Genomic DNA, 18,165 nt, shown 5'->3' on the forward strand with positions numbered 1-18,165 from the left:
TACTTATGTACAAAAATCTACATTTATTCAATGTAGATTTTTGGCTGATGATCTTAACTGGGGCTTATGTTTTGGGTAGGTCTTCTATGATGAGCATCCTGAAAAATCATGCTAGGGCTTCTTTTCTGGTTAGGTCTTATTTGCGGGGAAACATGGTATATAGAAATTATTTTCAATTAGATTGCAATGGACTTGTAAAAAGGAGGCCACTGAGTCAAGAGAGACACACATGAAATACTTGAAATAGAAAACATATTTCAAAACTACATATATGAAATTTATTTTATATTTTTCACCAACTTGGTCATTTGACCTGTTAAGACATTTATCAACTTTCTGAGATGAAGTGTCAGATATCCATAAAAGATGAGTTACAATATAAGCATCTTTAGCCTAGGTTTAAAAACACAATGAAAATAGGACTCCGTTGGTTTATAGAAATTAAAAAAAAAGTATAATAAGTTCCTAATAGAAAGTTTTTAGTTTTCCAGACAATGTCTATATTGTTGATAGTGTTACCATTGGATATGTTGTCAAATATATTGATATCAGGTATTATGACCAATGATATTTTAATATTTTTAGCCATAAGAAAATATTTTAAAATCTATTTCAATAAGTATGGTACTTTTTGACATCATCACTTAAATTTTACTAAAATATCAGCTTTACAAAGTATCAAACTTTCAAGAGAGCAAATATATGGATTTCTCAGTCTAGGTTAGAAAATAGTGGTTTGAAGTTTTTGATAAAAAAATTAAACAAAATTTGTATATTATATTCAGAAACAGAAACAATCTTATAAAAGTAAATTGATTTATTCAGCTTTATACAGAAAAATGGGATCAGGGTGACCTGCAGAGATATGAAGGCTGTGACTGGGAGGTGGGCTCAGTCAGGGGCCTCTGTCCAGGTTGTCCCTGAATTTGCCCAGCCCTCACTCCTCCTCTCTACCACATGAAAAACCATGTCAGTGTCTACAATATAATTTCTAAAAATATACATTGATGCTATAAAAATAAATGTCTTAAAAAAACAACCACAGGCTTGAACAGAAATGTAGGGTAGGTGGGGCTTCAAGGCTCTTCGTGAGGGAGCAGCTTCCACTGCATTGAGAGATCAACATGCTCATCAAAATCATCTAGCTCCTGCTCCTTGGAGAGCTCCAGGAAAACCTGAAAGGGGGCAAGGAATAGAGAGAGAGGGATATCACACTGCTTTCTCCACGTGAGTGCAAAGAGTATGCACTTAACTGTACATTTACATTCCATGGATGATAGAAAATCTCTAAAACTGACCCACCTGCTCCAGGGTGGACTGTGAGAGGCTGTACTCCTCCAGGTCGAAGCTCTGTTTAACTGCACAAGGATGGACGTATGTTAGGGGTTTATATATTTTTATATCCAGATGGTCTTAGAAGTCAACATAGAGTACAGATAACAATTTTAAAAACTTAAATAAAAAGGTTAAGATAATAATCGTTCATGGTTTAAGTACAGTGTTCAGTTAAAAGAACACCAATGTATTCCTGTAGTTTTTGGGGAAAAGGTGCTGGTATGTTGCACAGGTTTTGAGATCTATATTTAAAGGAAGAAATGGTGCTGAGACAGCTTTCTTCCCTGCAGGAGAGCCAGTGCTTTTGCACATTCAGCACAGGAAGAGGTGGAAGGCAGACACATTTTGAAAAGGGTCTCGTCAGAAGATTATAGAGAAAGATGTCTGTGGTTTTCTAAGGAGCAGATAATGCTCACAGGCCTCTGTCCATCAATGTAACTGGATCCTAAGCAAATTAAAAACCCTTCTCCTTGACCAAAATGGACTGGGTAGGTAGTTAGAGCCTTGCTGAGACTCCAGCACACTGGAAATATGCCACCAACTGTAACAGATCGGAAATATACCACCAAAAGTATCAGACTAGTACCGGCTGCAGTGCCAATCCAGTCGTGCCGTGAATGACCCCATGGCCCAGAACCTGGGGTGCTCTGCTCAGAGAATGGAAACAGGAGGGGTCGTTGTGACCTCGGATGCTATCAACAGGAGTAAGAAGAGTCTTCCAGAACCACGAGACTCGAATCTCTTCTCAGGGAAGGTGACAAGCAAGTGAAGATATCATTGAGCAATGACAATGAAAAGTACAGGGAAGGAGCTCTGGCCAGCACAGTGCAGAGTAGCAGGGCTAACGGGCTTGGATGGCAAGGAAAACATGAACCTGGCGATGGCAGATGCAGCATGCTCAGTTTTCAAGTGTAGCAGGCACAAGAAGATTGTCTCAATGACCAGACAAGAGGTCAGTTTCTTAATATTGAGCCTAAGGCAATAAAACAATCTGCAAGTCCACATATTTAAATTAATTTTAAATAGGCAAGCACCAATATTCCAAAGACAGCATTCTCCTTAAATGCACATGTAACTGAGTTTTGACTTAGGTCGTACCAATATAGACACAAAAATACATGGAATAACCTCACAAAGCAAATAAAAGTCACTCCCATTACCCACCCCCCTCCCCCCAACACGGAATCCCTCCACTTTCTTGGTATTGTGCCCCTAAAAGTCAATTTGAGATTCTAACTTTTCAGTTTAACACATTATGTCACATTTCATTTTGGTCACATGGACAGATTATTTTATCATTTGAAATTCTGCTTTCAGCATCTTATTTCAAAGTTTATCTCTCTTACCCCTCTCTAGTTTGAAGAAAGCTTGGGCTAAAGGTTGCACATCTTCCACCGGCAACTTATACACCATCAGGGATGAGTACCTGGAAGAAGAGGAGGAGAGAGAGAGAGAGGCTGATACCACCTGTGGCAGATGGAAACCGACTGCCAATGCCACTCTGGTCTTTATTTCTGTAAATAAGAGTCGGTTTGGTGGAGGTGAAGTGTCTAAGGCAAATCCATAGTAATAAAAAGGAGGCAAGTCACAAAAAGGATTGGGGATGGGAGAGTAAGACCCAGATAGTTGACCGTCCTTGGATGGAGGTTAGCAGGTATAGCATAAATGAAATTTCCAGATTTACCAGTCACCTTTCACTTTATTTTCTAAGCTAAACACTTACTCTTTGGTTTCATCCTCCAATCAGGCACTGACACCATGTAGTTTCTTAAAGTTTCCCAACTTGGGTAGAAATCTAAGTCTGTTCTCCGGAGAATTCACACCTCTCCCATCTTCCCCCACTCTTGCTCAAAATGCTTTCCTCATATAGGATAATAAAATTGAGTCTCTGGCGAGGATACTAGAGTTCCCCCAAAATTCAGTGCCAAATAATGTTCAGCAACAACAATTTTTAAAATAATTTGTTTCTCAGATGTTTGTCTTTTCATCATTTGGAAATCAGGAAGATTTAGATTTCATTTCATAAGATACTGTTTTGTATATTTATGGAGCAATCATTCTCATGCATTTTTTCATTCCTTATCCCTTTATGACATATTTCTACTCAGTCCTGGGCTGTACATTGAGTTACAGCATTGCTTTAGTATTTATACTCCACTGTAGAAATATATTTTCTGAGCTTGTTCATTATGATTTATTTCTCTTACTGTTTTCTCCCCTAACTCCTTAATCACCTACCTGACTCCTGTAGTAAATATTAGGTGTTAAAATGACCCTAAAGTTAGTCTTTGATTTTTTTAGTGTATTACTTTCATGAGGATTGTTCCATTACCAGACTCTATATAAAATTGGAAATATTAATAGATTTGGAATAAAATAATCAGCTTTACATCCTAGTTCTGCCACTTGTTACCTGTCATTTGATCTAACATGTCTACCAATTTCCTATTCATAAAGATAATAATTCCATATATTAAGGTCCTTCAAAAGGCCAGACTTTCACAATGCCTTTTTGAAATCATCTCATTTTTCACTGGAATACCATGGCCTACTTTGGAAAGTTATGGTGAGGATTAAATAATACAAGACCAGGACAATGACCAGCACATAGTAGGACCACAACATGTGCTTCATTAGCAATTCTCTTCTGCAGTATCCAACAAATCATTTCTTTCTTTTAGGTTTCCTTTTGGTCTAAATGTGGACTCAAATGATGAAAAATCAATGAAACTGACAAAGAAAAGTGGACATTTGTTACCAGATCAAAACCAGCCACCATCTTTACCTGTTCTGCCGTGCAGCCTGGGGGAAAAGCCTCAGAATTTCAGTGTGGAGGGGCTCCACTTGGGTGGGGGTCTTCACCTTCATCTCCAGCAGGTAATCCTTGCCAAATTTGCTCTTCAGGTGCTGGATGGAACCAATACACCTGGAAGGAGGCGCAGGAGGTCATAACAGAGAAAGAAAAAGACACAGAATGCAACATTTGAGACACTTGGTTTGCCGCTAGTGTTGTGTCGAGGGTTTCACTGTGAGACCCAGGTGCAGTGGTTCCAGCTCTTCACAGTGATCTCTCTCTGCCCACAGACATATTCTTCTAGCCATGCACCTGGGGGTCAAGTGTGGGCTTGGATGAACACCCACCTCAGCCTCCCGGACACCATGATGGCCACACGGTCACACACAGCCTCAGCCTCTGCCATGTAATGGGTGGTTAGGAGGGCTCCCCTCTCCATGTTTTTAAAGGTGGCTCGGATCGCCTGCCTATATTGTCAAGAGAATAGTCACAATTAAGGAAGTCTTCTAATGAATCAGAAATGGATGGAGAGAAGAATTCTTAACTGGCATGATTATGAATAATTAGCAAAAAGAGATTAAGCAGGAGAGGACTCTTAAGAGGGCAGGTGGGATGAGGAAGGGCAAACCAGGTGAGAGGTGTTAGAAGGCATTAGAAGAGGGGAGTTCACAGAACACAATATTTATTATGAGGTCGTATTGAAAGAGAAATGCTGAGCAAGAGGCTGTTTATGAAAAGGCTGTGCAGAGGGGAAGAGAATGGCATCAAATTGAACAGAGTGGTCACAACCTAGTAAAAACAAATCAATGCAAAATAAACATACGTGACAACATCCAGAACCCGCCTTCTGCCCCCACCTTTGCAATCCAACGAGAGTTCGCATTCTATGTGACAACGCTATATGATTGTGTCATATTGTGTCAACAGAGATGTGCCTAACACATCAATCGAGCAATTCCAATACTCAGAATGAGTATCTTTGGGCCCTGGCAACATTTCTGTTTCCTTTAATGAGAAATGGTTAGGAAATATTATCAGGGGGAAAAAAATCTTGTTTTGTCAAAGTATCAGTTTTACTAATGATACTGAGGTGGTTTTTTTTGTTTTGTTTTGTTTTGTTTTTCACACTAAGAAACAGTTTAAGGGACAATTTCTACAGGAGTAAAACAATTCACAGGTGTGTTGCAAGGCATCCACACTGGCCCTGACCAGGTAGCGCTCCTCACCACATCTGCAGCTGCCCCTCGGGGTCCATCCCGGTGGACGGCTCGTCCAGCAGGACCACCGACGGGTTTCCCAGGATGCTCAGCGCGAAGCACAGCTGCAACGAGAGGGACAGCGCGTCTGGCACCGATCTGTGGGCTGCGCAGAGTAACCCCGAGCCCCGCCCCTACCTTTCTCTTTATTCCCTCCGATAAGGCCTTCACAGGACGCTTCTGCTCGGCCTGCAGCTTGAGCGCATCCACCAACCTGCGGGAAACAATGGCGCCTTACACACTTCTTGACAACAAGGAAAGTTGATAGGAGAACGGGGCCACGAAGGACAAGGATGGGGAGCAGAGCTCAGAAATGTGGTTCTGAAAACAGATGCCCGAACACCCTAAAATTGACTGGCTTGCTCCCTCCCCCAGCCCCCCCCCCCGAAAAGATAGTCTTTCCATTTAAAAGAATAAAATCACATTTCATGACGTTCAAATAGCTGTCCTAGGATAGACTACACTTAAATTTTAGTATTTTTGATAAATTTACCAGTGAATAGTGACTTTTTTCTTTCCATGTTTAATATGAGAAAAAAAGAACACTTTGAAATTGAGGCAACTCAGTTTCTAATTGCAAATCTATGCAATGTGGTCTGAGTCGGCAATGAGTCTCCTCGCCTCACTTTCCCACGGAGGGAGAACAGGTGTGTCTTCCCATGTACCGTGAGATGGCGACCTCGGCGTCCGCTTTCCTCAGCCCTTTCACAGCCGCCAACACCTCCAGATGCTCCCTCACCGTCAGGTTGGGCCACAGCGCGTTCTCCTGAGGACAGTACCCCAGGAACCCCAGGGGGGCCCCTTCGCTGCTCCCTTTCAGTTGCACCTGCAGAGAAAAGTTCACTCTCAGTTCCTACGTCCTGCGTTGCGTCTCTGTGTTGCCATGACACCTTGCACCTTGCAAACCTAGGAAAACTAGAGAAGTTCTAGGATCTCACTGAGTTTAGTCATCTGTAACCAGTTTGCATGGGAGGAAGGTTGTCAGAGAGCAAGCACCTGGAAACAAACGTATGCACAGCCTAAGCTAAGCTGCAAATCAAGTATCTCACAAGTGTGGTGTCTTACCATCATGGCCAAGAGTTTATATCCAATTTTTTTTGTTTTCATCGCATTCAGAAAGACACACGTTAATTGCTCACTATTGAGCGTCACTCACTGATGAAATGTGTTTTGAGAACTGCCGATGTAACCAATACTGAGCTGCCTGCTTTGGACGCAGGGAGCAATGGAATGGCCAGTGGTTACTGGGAATTTTCACTCTACTGGGCGAATCAGGCAGTCACCAAGCAGAGAAATGAGGCTGATCGTCAGTGGTACGGTAAAGGAACTATTCCATTAGGTTGGGGTGGAGAATAGCAGGGGAAGTGACTTAGATGATTAGAGAAAGCCATTTCATCAAAGGAGCAAGACGACGCCTGCCGTGGAAAAGGCCAGACGAAAGGGATTTGGGGCAGAGCAAAAGTCCTGGGGAGGGATGACACTCAGTGTCTTCTGAGACCTGAGGCAAAGCCACGGGTCCCGGAGCACGGTGATCAAGGGGACAAGAGAGAGATGAGGCAGAAGGGACACAGAAACCAGCTCCTGACAAGCAGGGGAGGTTTCCTTCCAGCCATATGCTTTGGGAGGTGATTGAAAGTAGTTAAGCAGGTGACATTATTTATAAAGTTCACACTGGTTGATCTGATTGAGGCTGATTTCATGATACCCAAATAATTGGCTTTATAATTAAGCTCTTACCTTTTAAAATATTTCATTCTAATATATCAATAAACAGTTACCTCTTCTGTCCATGCTTAATGAGAAATGAAATATTGATTTGGGGTCCCGGGGGTGATTGAATTGCAGGGTGGTCTCAACTGAACTAAGGAGTCCTGTTGGGCTCGGCTAGCCACCAAAATCACCGAGAGGCCTCCTTCATGAACACCTGCTCTCACCTCGGCTTTAGAGGGACTGCGACTATGTTTTCTCCTTCCGCTTTAGTGGGATATTTGTCCATCACATTCCTAGTGACTTTTCCCCTTGTGGGCTTGGCCACCAACCCCCTTCCCTTGGTGAAGTTCCACAGACCCCCGCCTTCGATTCTGTTCTTCCCTTCCCCTGGATGTGATTTCCAAGGAGTTCTTAAAGCTCTCTATCTTCTGCCATAGAATTTGGGGCAAACGTTTTCTCTACACCTTGTCTCTCTCCAATAAATCAGCTCTTTTCCTGTTTGCCTGGCCCCCTTAGATAGTGGCTTTGCAAGTACAAACCAGTCAGATTCCTATGCTGCTGCTCAACTTCAAGCCAGTCCTTGAAAACACATCCCCAAGATCATGTATTTGAACCAAAATATGTGTCCCAGCACTTAAGCACTTTTTGAAGGACAGTGAATATGCTTGCTTAAGAAAGGTTTAAAAAAAAAACACACACATTTTTATTCAACATTAAAGCATTACATACTGGGAGGGCAGTGGTCATTGGAAGTGCAAATCCATACTATAAATAAAGTTTGTATGGATTTTGATATTGATTTCTGATCTGACATTGGACATTCCCTCCAAATGCATTTGAAGGCATGAATAATTATCCCCTTTCTGTGATTCATCTTTGTGTATATTAATGTGATAATTTGTGATATATTCCTCTGCTGCATTGATCGCTTCAATAATATAATGATTGAATGAGATTTTTGTTATATACAAAGTTTTAACACCTTGTAACTTTTGTTTGGAGCACTATTAGATACCGTATTTTCCACGTAACTCACCTACCTGTCCAGCAGTTGGTTTTGTGTCTCCAGTTATCACCTTAATGGATGTACTTTTACCAGCTCCATTGTGTCCTAATAATCCCAAAACCTCACCTGAAACAAACAAAAAAATGGTTACTTTTTTAATAGTAAAAATAAGAATAAGACAGTCTGAAATCTCACTATGTAACAAGTGTTGTGCTATGTGCTTTGTATATAGTATCTCACTTAATTGTCACAACCCCCACCCCCCACCACCATCACCACCCTGAGAGGTCATTATCATAATCCTTTCTTACACATTTGGCGACAGAAGCTCTTAGGGGTGAGGTTAATTACCCAAAGTCACAGAGATGGGAAGCGACAAAGCCACTCTTGGAAGCTAAGTGTGACCCTAAGCGCTGTGAGATGTCACAAAATGAGTTCACCTAACATCTGCTTGCCCAGCTTTCAGAATGTGCTAGCATATCCCATGAGTTCTCTTGTGAAAAATAATGAGCATTAGGAAACCAATCGTGTTTATTAAATAGAAATGTCACAGTCTCAATGGTTCACTTTAAAAGAGCGCTTATGGTTTCCATGTAGATGTGACTAAGTCCCTCTCCATAGGCAGGAATTAACGAATTTCATGTAGCAACGAGCCGTGTAAAAGGAGCTGTGAAGGTCACCAGCTGATGGGTCTGCGTGTGAACCAAGAGACGGTGTAGGGAATAATTCTCGTCAAGAACCATCACGCTCTAAGGAGGGCCCTGAGCCAACAGTGGAAGGAAGGGCCACGGTGTCCAACCTTTTCTAACACAGAAAGAGACATTTCTCGTGGCTATTTTCTTCTTCCTCTTGGAAAAGCAGTGTTTCCTCTTCCCCATATACTCCTTGCGTAGACAGCTGGCAATGATGACTGGTTTCTGTAAACGACAAGTAAATCATGTCAGACCTCCATTCTCCCCATTAACCTTGCAAAAGCTCTATTATCCCACTGGGTTGGTCCCTCGCTGCACAAGCCATGCATCAGAGAAGACCTTCTACTCGGGGACACGTTTTTTTGGCAATTCTCCCAGCCGAGCTCTTCTTTTGCGACAGAAGAGGCTATCATTTGTCTCTCCGACAAAGGCAGTTACTCAGGAGCACATTATTATATGCAGCTGGCCCATCTCTCAGAACAGAAGCATAGAGACTTGGAGAAACACCAAGTCACCCTTAAAGGACCAAACAATGTGCTGTGGACCGGACTTCACCCTGAATTTTGTACAGGACACTTTCTCCCAGAAGCAGTGGCATGTGCCATTTTGCTCAGTTTCTAAAATCCACAAGTTCTTTCTTGGCTTTTGCGATTTTAGTTGCACTCCACTTTTTGTTGTTTTTTTCATTCTAAGAAAGACAGAGCAAGTTCTCATAACTTTTAATCTGCTCATCTCGATGTAAAAATGACTACCTACTAAAATCAAGGATGACCCTCATTTGTATGAATTAGAGAAACTCGATATCATTGGAGAATTAGACTTGTAGATGGGCCGCTTTAACTGACAAACGTTTGTGTCATTGGATGAAATAACCTATGTCGTGGGTTTTTACCTCATCAAAGTTTGTGGAGCTCAAAGCATTTGCTGTTCTCAGTCTTTCCATCCGCACATCTTCGTCCTCTTCTTCTGGTTCTTCTGGATTTGGGCACACATCGCTGTTTCTTGGAGAAATTCTGGAGTCAAAACCATCCATTAATAATTGAGTTGGGGTTTTCACCCTTGTATCATGAATATTATATCTTATACTTGAGTAGATTGCATAATTAATAAACCATCATAATCTCCCTTCAGTGCCGTGAACCCTCATTCCTTCACTACCTCCTTCTTTAATGACACTACTATATTTAATAACCATTGCTTCTTTCACATCTTTCATTCTACTTATCTATAGAAACATTATTTTTTAAAATAACAATAGGCAACTTAATACCTATTATCTGACAAAGAATTTTAATATCATAGCTTAATGAAATAATTTTTCTGGGAACCCTAGCTTTGACACCAACATCTTAGCATTGCCTTTTCACAGGGAGACTAGGTCAGAATATTGGAAGTCAGATGCTCCGCCCACCACCACCAATACAAGTAAATGTTTGATTTCCTATTAAGCTGGGCCATGTCTTTGGAATATGTGTCAGATTCCCTCTTTCTCCTCCATTCTAACTCTGTCCCTCATACCCAGAATATATCTCATTCTATTCTCTCTTCCTTCAACCTAATCACCCATACTGATCTTAGGAGATTTCTTAAAGGTCTTCTTTCATCTTGGAAGTCTCTCACCCAACTATCTGTAATAGTTAAAGATGAGAAACTGATATGGTTTGGGAGACACAGAGGGAATAAGATATTTGTGGCTACGTTCTTGCTTGGTGCAGAAGAGGAGGTCTCAGCTTTTAAGTTCCATTGAAAACTGAACCAGTCTATGATTCACCAGTTGGGCTGCTCACTACCGCAGGAAAAGAGCACAGTTATTATTGTTTTGGACCAATTTATTCGTCATTCTATTCTTCCCTTGTGCAGCGGCAGCATTCCTTCTACTGCCAATCTATTTAAATGATCAATAATTGCTATTTAAATGAAACTAGCTGCATGTAACTCTCTCTAGTGTTCCACTGTACACAGTGTCTGATGGAGCCCTTAACATGCAATGTTTCCTCCACTATTTATAACCTTTTGTTTAGGTACCTAGAGCTCTATTATTTGTATTGGCACGTGGTTACTACCTGAGTCTATCCTAGCAGTTGGCACTTGTTTGTTAATGGATTAACTTATGCATGAAAAAATACTTTCGAATATTGATCGCTGAAAGGAAAGAATCCAATCTGATATCTTCCCACCTAAATAACGGGTCCTTTCTCATTGACTTTTTCCCAAACTTCCATTCCAGGCATCGAAGAATAAAAACAAAGATGATACAATGAAGGAAAGGCTAGAAATAGAGAGAGAAAGAGAGAGATGCACAATTAGAAACAGTAAAAGAAAACGGTTTCATACCAGAAGTGAATTAGGAATAATTGGACTTCTACAAAGATGTATTTGGCAAAACCATGAACATTTCTAACAGTCTATTTGTCAAATTGTGAAACTATCAAATTCCCTTTCAATCTTGTTTACAGAAACACTAGAAACTAATGTAATTATGTGACATCATTACTTCATTTCCCCAAATAGTTGTACCGTGTTCTTAAAATTTGGGCAGCGGATTATCTGGTTAGTTGATCTTTATAAAAAAAGGTTGTTTCATATTTTATAAATATTTTGTCTCTATGGGCTACAGATACCTATAGATCCACCTTAATAAAAAGTTTCATCGTGTTTACAGGAATTAAAATGGTTGAGTTTAGCAAAACACATGATCATTTTTAATGAAGAGTGTGTTCTTACAATTAGGAATACCAGGAAGGACTCTGTGCCGGCTGGTTCTCCATTAAACAGAGGAAACATAAAAAGCTGCAAAGAAAAAACACAACAGTTACATGGGAAGCTTTTTTGTTTCCTGAATTTTATCCATATAAACGTGATTGGCCCATTGAACAGCCCTACGGGCATGCCCCCTGAGTTCACCAACAGTATTGGCTAATGCCCATTCTATAATGTGTAGTGAGGGGCTGCCTTCCTCCCTCCCAAGGTCTATGAACCACTGTCCTTTTATTTGAAGCTATAGGAGTTAGCAGTTATTCATCCCCTGGTGAGAAAGTGTTGGGGTCTGTGCTAGCCTCCTCCCCAAACCGTGAGAGAGGCAAGATGTATCCTAATCACACAGGCCTTCCCACACCTGCCCACTATTCCTGTCACAAGGCCCCTTTCTTTCCTTCCCCTTCCCCATGGATACCTCTTCACACACATACTGCCACTTCCTGCCTTTTGTAGAAATATGGGTATCATCAGCTAGCAAAAAAAGGGGATTTTATTCACATCGAGAGCTTCTCTAGAATCCTGAAATCCCCCAAATTAGGGACATTTCATTTGTTTCCTCCTAAAGCTGTGTAACGCCCAGAATAAGTATAAAGGCTGCTCAATTTCTCACCACCCATTATCCTTCCTCCCCACCCACTCATCAGGGCCAGCTTTTCTATTCTAGTTCAGCTGGAGGATATTGTTCTATCTAGGAGACATCCAATTGGAATCCATGAAGGAGAAATTGTCAAATGTCATGCATATTTCACATGTTGTTCCAACCCTAAGCAAGGCTTTCACAATTGGTCATGAGTTCCAAGACACTGGGACAGATAGTGGCATTACTTACATGAAAAGATATGAACACACAGCCCAATAATGTGGTGTGTGGTATTAAAAAGGTGATGATAAAAAGTGAACTGTAGGTATCCACCACAAATAAAGTCACACAGAAGAGGGTGATCTAAAGAAAACACAAATATGCATGTTAACCACTGTGAACTTTAACAGATGTTCCAAATTGAGATGGCTCATCTTGGAGATAGTCCTAATTTCCACCCCCAACCTCAAAAACCAAGCTGAAACCAGCATATCTCCACTGACATTTTCTCTTAGTGATTTAGCCAAATTCCTTTGGCCTGGAGTATCATGAAAGAAAAATCACTGGATCAATCCAGGACCTAATATAGATGGAATATTTTAATTATAGAAAAGGAAAAAAGGTGGCATATATTGTGTTTGGAGGTAAACTTTAGAACAGTAGATAAGCAATAAGCATAGGTAAAAATTGAAATTGCTACCTCATAGGAATAAAGCAACAGTGAAAGAAGACTTTTGTGAACTATACCGATGGAGAAATACAAACATCTGATAACCTGAAGTGGCTTTGTAGAAGTTCTAAAATACAAAACTCAAGGATAAGAGAAATTTATAGGAACACCTGACACTCCCAGGTTTTTCTTCTAAACTGTTGCAATGCCTTCCTAAAAGTTTTGGTACTTCTAATTTTTCTGGCTTACAAACCATCACTTTCACGGCTTTCAGAATATTCTTCCTGAAAGTACACCTCTGCTCATATTTCTTTTCTGCACTCTAAGATTCCATGGCTTCCCATGGTCTGTGGAATAAATTCTCGAGTGTATCATTTAGAGAGCCAGTCATGGTTTTCAACCGTTATTTTTAACACAGTTAGGACCTCACGAAGGCTACATCTCGTTTTCTGTCCATATCCATGTCTGTGTCAGATTATGACCAGTTCCTAGGCCTTTCTCTGAGCCTGGACTTTCTTTTTTTATTTTCTACTGGCACCATCATTCTTCTCTAGCTGTTGAGATCTTACACTTCTTCAGGTTTCACTCCATAAAGGAAATCTCTGCTCTCGTTTTCATGAATGAATCTATTCCATCTATGGTTTTCATAGACCTCTTTATTACTCAGTTGTATAATAGACTTTATTTATTTATTTATTTAGCTGAGCCATCCTGCCACCTGTTGGCAGCTCAGCGGCTGCTCAGCTCGGGCTGGACTCGAACCGCTGTTGCTCAGAGCTCAAACTCTTGAGCGAACTCTTAAACAACTGAGCCACTCGGCCGGCCCTATTTATTTATTTTGTTTTAGCTGAGCCATCCTTCCACCTGTTGGCAGTGCAGTGGCAGCTCAGCTTGGGCCGGGAATCGAACCGGCAACCCTGTTGCTCAGAGCTCACACTCTTGAGCAAGCTCTTAACCAACTGAGCCACTCGGCCGGTCCTATAATAGACTTTTAAAGATGGATGATATCTCAATAATCTTTGCCTTATCGTTCTGTTTTAATAAGCAGCTGTTTACTCATCTGTTTACCCTCTGTGTGCTCTTTCAGGGTTGAAACTGCCAATTTTTCCCCCCTATGATCAGTCTTACTTTGTGACACATTGTTGGAAGCCAATAAATGTTTCTTGAATTAGTAATTTACTTTCCAGTATCCTGAAAGGACAGGAAATTAGAATAGATGCTTGTAGATTACATATATTTTCCCTCCTAATTTAGATAAAACAAGCATTGCTTTATGAAATTAATTCTTAGTAGAGAGTTAGAGAAGTAGTTTCTAGTTTGAACTATGCTAGTAACAGTGTTTGTTATCTTGTATAACTTCGTGGAGGTCTTCGGGGTTATTTCTTTTTCAGTAAAAAGAAAATATAGATCATTTTCAGGTTTCCTTCTGGTAAATACTTTATGGTTTTAGAAAAATTGGGCTACTTTTAAAGAGACAGGGGTAGAAATAGGAAGAAAAAATGATGCAGATTTTGCAAAGAATTGGTACATAAAGCAAACAATATATTTTAGACTGTAATATTAATTTATCATTCTACCAAGGGCAAATTTTAAAGTATTAGCTCAGAATTGTATATTGCATATATAACATAAATGTTCAAAAGTAACATACTTACAATAAAGAAGCAAAATGACCAAATGCCACTATTTTTTCTTCCCTTGCGAAAAATGAATGAAATTATATATGTAAAGAGGATAAGTGATATGGCGTAACCGATGGCACAAGGGATCTGAAATCAAGAGGAAAATGTTGACTTCAATTAAAGACAAATGCAATCTAGGAAAACATTTAGGATCCAAAACACCCTCATAGCACAGGGTTTTATAGTTATTAAAATTCATGACAATGTGACTATCAACGAAAACAGTTTGCATCTTCAAATTTTCTACTTAAATCATATGGTATTTGTCCTATGAATATTGCCACTTACTTGCATCATCTGATTTATGCTTTTAAATAAGGAATCTTGGAGGGTTAAAAGGTAGTCCATCAGGTACATGAAAAGGAATATCAACCAGTACATCGGAACATCCACCAGCGCCTGCCCAAACCAGTAAGCAGAAGGGAAGAGCCCCGAGATCCGTAGCTGGGACCAAGCTTTGTTCTGAGTAGGAGACAGCAAAGATGCAGAGTGGCATTTTCATTTGACGTTTAAGAAAATGTGGATTAAGTAAGAAAACACTCAAGCAAAACCTCCGTTCGTAATAATTCTGCATCGTGGCTACACATGTTATCTGGACCAAGGGAAATGGATAATGCCAAACATAAATGATCAGTTTGCTGCTTTAATTCACAGCATTGATGTTCATCATACCTCTGATAGAAATACGTGAAAGAGGAGCTCAGAATAATCAAGGCATCAACATGTGGTAAACAAAACAGTCATTAATGACCAACAGGGGTGGTCGTTATCTAAGCAGCTAACTGCCTACTTCCCATCAGCTTTCTCCTTGAACTCAGTATGAACTGCCTCTCTCTCTCTCTCTCCCTCTGCCCCCCGCTAGATTGCAAATGTGTGTGTATGTGTGTGTATAATTGCTTTATCCTTTTCATCTAAGTAAATAACATGTTAGGGTTGTCTTGCCATAACACACATTCAAATATTTATTACCCACCCAAATATTTATGTATATGTCCATAAATATAAATACATTTATAAGTATAAATGTATTTTGTACCACTTGCCATTCTCTGAATAAACTTCTAAATTACATATTTTAAAACTACTTACCAAGTGATGTGGTTTTTGGCACAAATTATACTTTAAACCTTTCTAAAAATTTTGAATATATATTGGGTTGTCGGAAAAGTCATGACATATTTTTTCTGTTTTTCGTTGCAAAAATGTGTCATGACTTTTCTGATAACCCAATATATATATTTACATGCATTGTTGATGGTCGCTGATTAGCTAAATGATGTTCCTGTCTGAGATGTAATGTGACCTAAGGATTCATATCAAAATCTCCCAACACAGATCCATTCAGGTAGTGCAATGATAAGGGTTTGGTGATCTACTCAATCTGTGGGTGAAGCTATGAGAGGAATGAAGGATGGTTTTAGGTTACTGACAAGATAACTGATGCATACTGCTGACATTTATGGAGACAGAAAATATGAGAAAACATTTAAGGATATCATAAATTCAGTTTGGGGAGCATGAAGTTTGAGAGTCTGTGATGCCGCCAGTGGAAATGCAGAGAAAGGTGTTTGGATCAGCACTGGGCTTACAAATGAGAGTCAAATCTGTGAGTGACTGGTAGGTAGAGGGGCTTTGAAGCCTTAGGGTAAGATGAGCTTGCCTCGGAGAAAATGACATCTAACACGAAAAGAGAGCCAGAGGTTGAGATCTGAGGATTTCTAAAATTAGAGACGAGAAAGGAATAAGGAATAAGAAACTGCAAAGAAGACAGAGGGACAGTGGCCAAAGTACTAGGAGAAACGTGGTGAAATCGTGGCCTCACACAGGCCAAAGAAAGCGTTGATGTTTTCTATGGGGCAAATTCTAAGTTTGGACCATGTTAATGGCAGAATGATTGACAGTTATATCAGGCCAGTAAATGGCATTTCCCAACGTTCCTGGAGGTTCGACACCAGAAAGGGAACATTACAGAGATAATACTCTATAATACTGTCTCTCTTCTCTTTGAAGGGGAAGTGACACAGATGAAGATGGTAATGAGTAAACAGAGATGCTTATGCAAGGTTTCATGGACTTGGTGTATTAAAGTTACAAAAAGGGAGCCATTGAAGGATAGACTATTGAAAATTGTAAGCAAAGCTAATGTGAGGTGGCCTGCAATGATTATCATATAAATTCACCACCTTATCATTTCTACTCAAAATTTGTCTCCACTTCAAAACCACTGAACCAGAATCTTCACTTAACAAAATGCTCCAGTAATTTGCAGGCACATTAAAAGATCATTTGGATTAATGAAAGCGTGTCTATGAATGAAAATGGACCAATAGATTGTCAGTTAAACATCAGGATTGTCTTTTTATTTCTCAAAGTTCTCACAGTTTCAAAATATCATTTCCTTTTATTTCAACAATCTCTTTTTAATTAACTCTTTTGAAATATAACATTCAAATAGTAAAAAGTACCCATATTAAGTATATGGTTACATGAGATTTAATGAATGTTTATATTCCCATATCACCATTATAAATCAATGTATAGAACATTTCCTTTAAACTCCAAATTTCCCATGCTCCTTTGTAGTCAATAGCCTTTATTGCTGGTTACAAGTAAACACAGGTCTGCTTTTTGTCACCATGGATTACTTTTACCTTTCTGAGAATTTCATATAAATGAAATCATTCAGTATCTACTCTTTCGTGTCTCATTCACGTTGATGCGTTTATTAGCTGTTCCTTCTTTTGTATTGCTGAGTGCTAGTCCATTGCATGGCTATGACAAAATTTATCAGTTCATAGCTTGATGGACATTCGGGTTGTTTCAAATTGGTGTCTGTTGTGAATAAAGCTGCTAAGAACATTCATGTACAAGTCTGCTTGTGGAAAGATGTTTTCTCTTGGATAAATACTTAGGAGAGGAATTGCTGAGTCATACAATAAGTGTATTTTTAACTTTATAAGAAAGAGTCAAATTGTTCTGCAAAGTGAGTGTACAAGTTACATTCCCACCAGCAATGAATGAGCATTCCAGTTTCTCCACATCCTCATGAACTCTTGCTATTGTCAGTCATTTTAATGTTATTCATTTTATTTGGTGTGTAAAGGTAGCTCCATCAGGGTTATTATTCCCTGGATTACTCATGAGATTAGCCATCTTTTCATGGCATATTTTCCATCTATATATCTTCTTTGATGAAGTATCTGTTCAAATGTTTTGCCCATCTTTAAAATTAGACTATACTCTATTACTGAGGTATAAGAATTCTTTATATTCTCGATATAAATATTTTGTGGGATATATATGTATTGTGAATATTTTTTTTCTCCAGCCCACAGCTTTTTATTTTCTTATTGGCATTTTATAAAGAGCAAAAGGTCTTAACTTTGATGAAGTTCAAGATACCATTTTATCTTATGGTTTATGCTCCTCCTGTCCCATCTAAGAAGTATTTGCCTAGCACAAGACCTATGATTCGTTTCAAAATGATTTTGTATATGGTGTGAGGTGAGTGTTGAGAACATTATTTTTCATTACTATATCAAGTTTCCATTCAATTTGCTGGAAAGACTAACCTTACCTCATTTGAATTCCCTGGCAGTTTTATTGAAAATAAATTGATGATATATACGTGGATTTATATCTAAAATGTCTATTCCATTTTACATATTTATATGATTATACAT

At 39.5% G+C, this 18,165-nt stretch overlaps 1 protein-coding gene across 1 annotated transcript in view; it reads right to left on the reverse strand.

The window, feature by feature from the left end:
* Positions 1-235: 235 nt before the first annotated feature.
* Positions 236-18,165, reverse strand: part of LOC109380265 (ATP-binding cassette sub-family A member 8-like) — a 43,581-nt gene continuing 25,651 nt past the window's right edge. Inside the window, exons 11-26 of the mRNA XM_019637648.1 lie at positions 14,771-14,944; positions 14,456-14,569; positions 12,380-12,493; positions 11,518-11,583; positions 10,971-11,062; positions 9,686-9,806; positions 8,901-9,018; positions 8,136-8,227; positions 6,051-6,211; positions 5,524-5,599; positions 5,356-5,450; positions 4,477-4,596; positions 4,121-4,261; positions 2,682-2,761; positions 1,303-1,358; positions 236-1,175 (exon numbers count right to left, since the gene is read on the reverse strand). Coding sequence (XP_019493193.1) covers positions 1,077-1,175; positions 1,303-1,358; positions 2,682-2,761; positions 4,121-4,261; positions 4,477-4,596; positions 5,356-5,450; positions 5,524-5,599; positions 6,051-6,211; positions 8,136-8,227; positions 8,901-9,018; positions 9,686-9,806; positions 10,971-11,062; positions 11,518-11,583; positions 12,380-12,493; positions 14,456-14,569; positions 14,771-14,944 — 1,719 coding nt within the window. The 3' untranslated portion in view covers positions 236-1,076. The remainder of the gene's footprint in view (positions 1,176-1,302; positions 1,359-2,681; positions 2,762-4,120; positions 4,262-4,476; positions 4,597-5,355; positions 5,451-5,523; positions 5,600-6,050; positions 6,212-8,135; positions 8,228-8,900; positions 9,019-9,685; positions 9,807-10,970; positions 11,063-11,517; positions 11,584-12,379; positions 12,494-14,455; positions 14,570-14,770; positions 14,945-18,165) is intronic.

This window comes from Hipposideros armiger, unplaced genomic scaffold (assembly GCF_001890085.2).
Source record: "Hipposideros armiger isolate ML-2016 unplaced genomic scaffold, ASM189008v1 scaffold_34, whole genome shotgun sequence".
NCBI classification, from domain to species: Eukaryota; Metazoa; Chordata; class Mammalia; order Chiroptera; family Hipposideridae; genus Hipposideros; species Hipposideros armiger.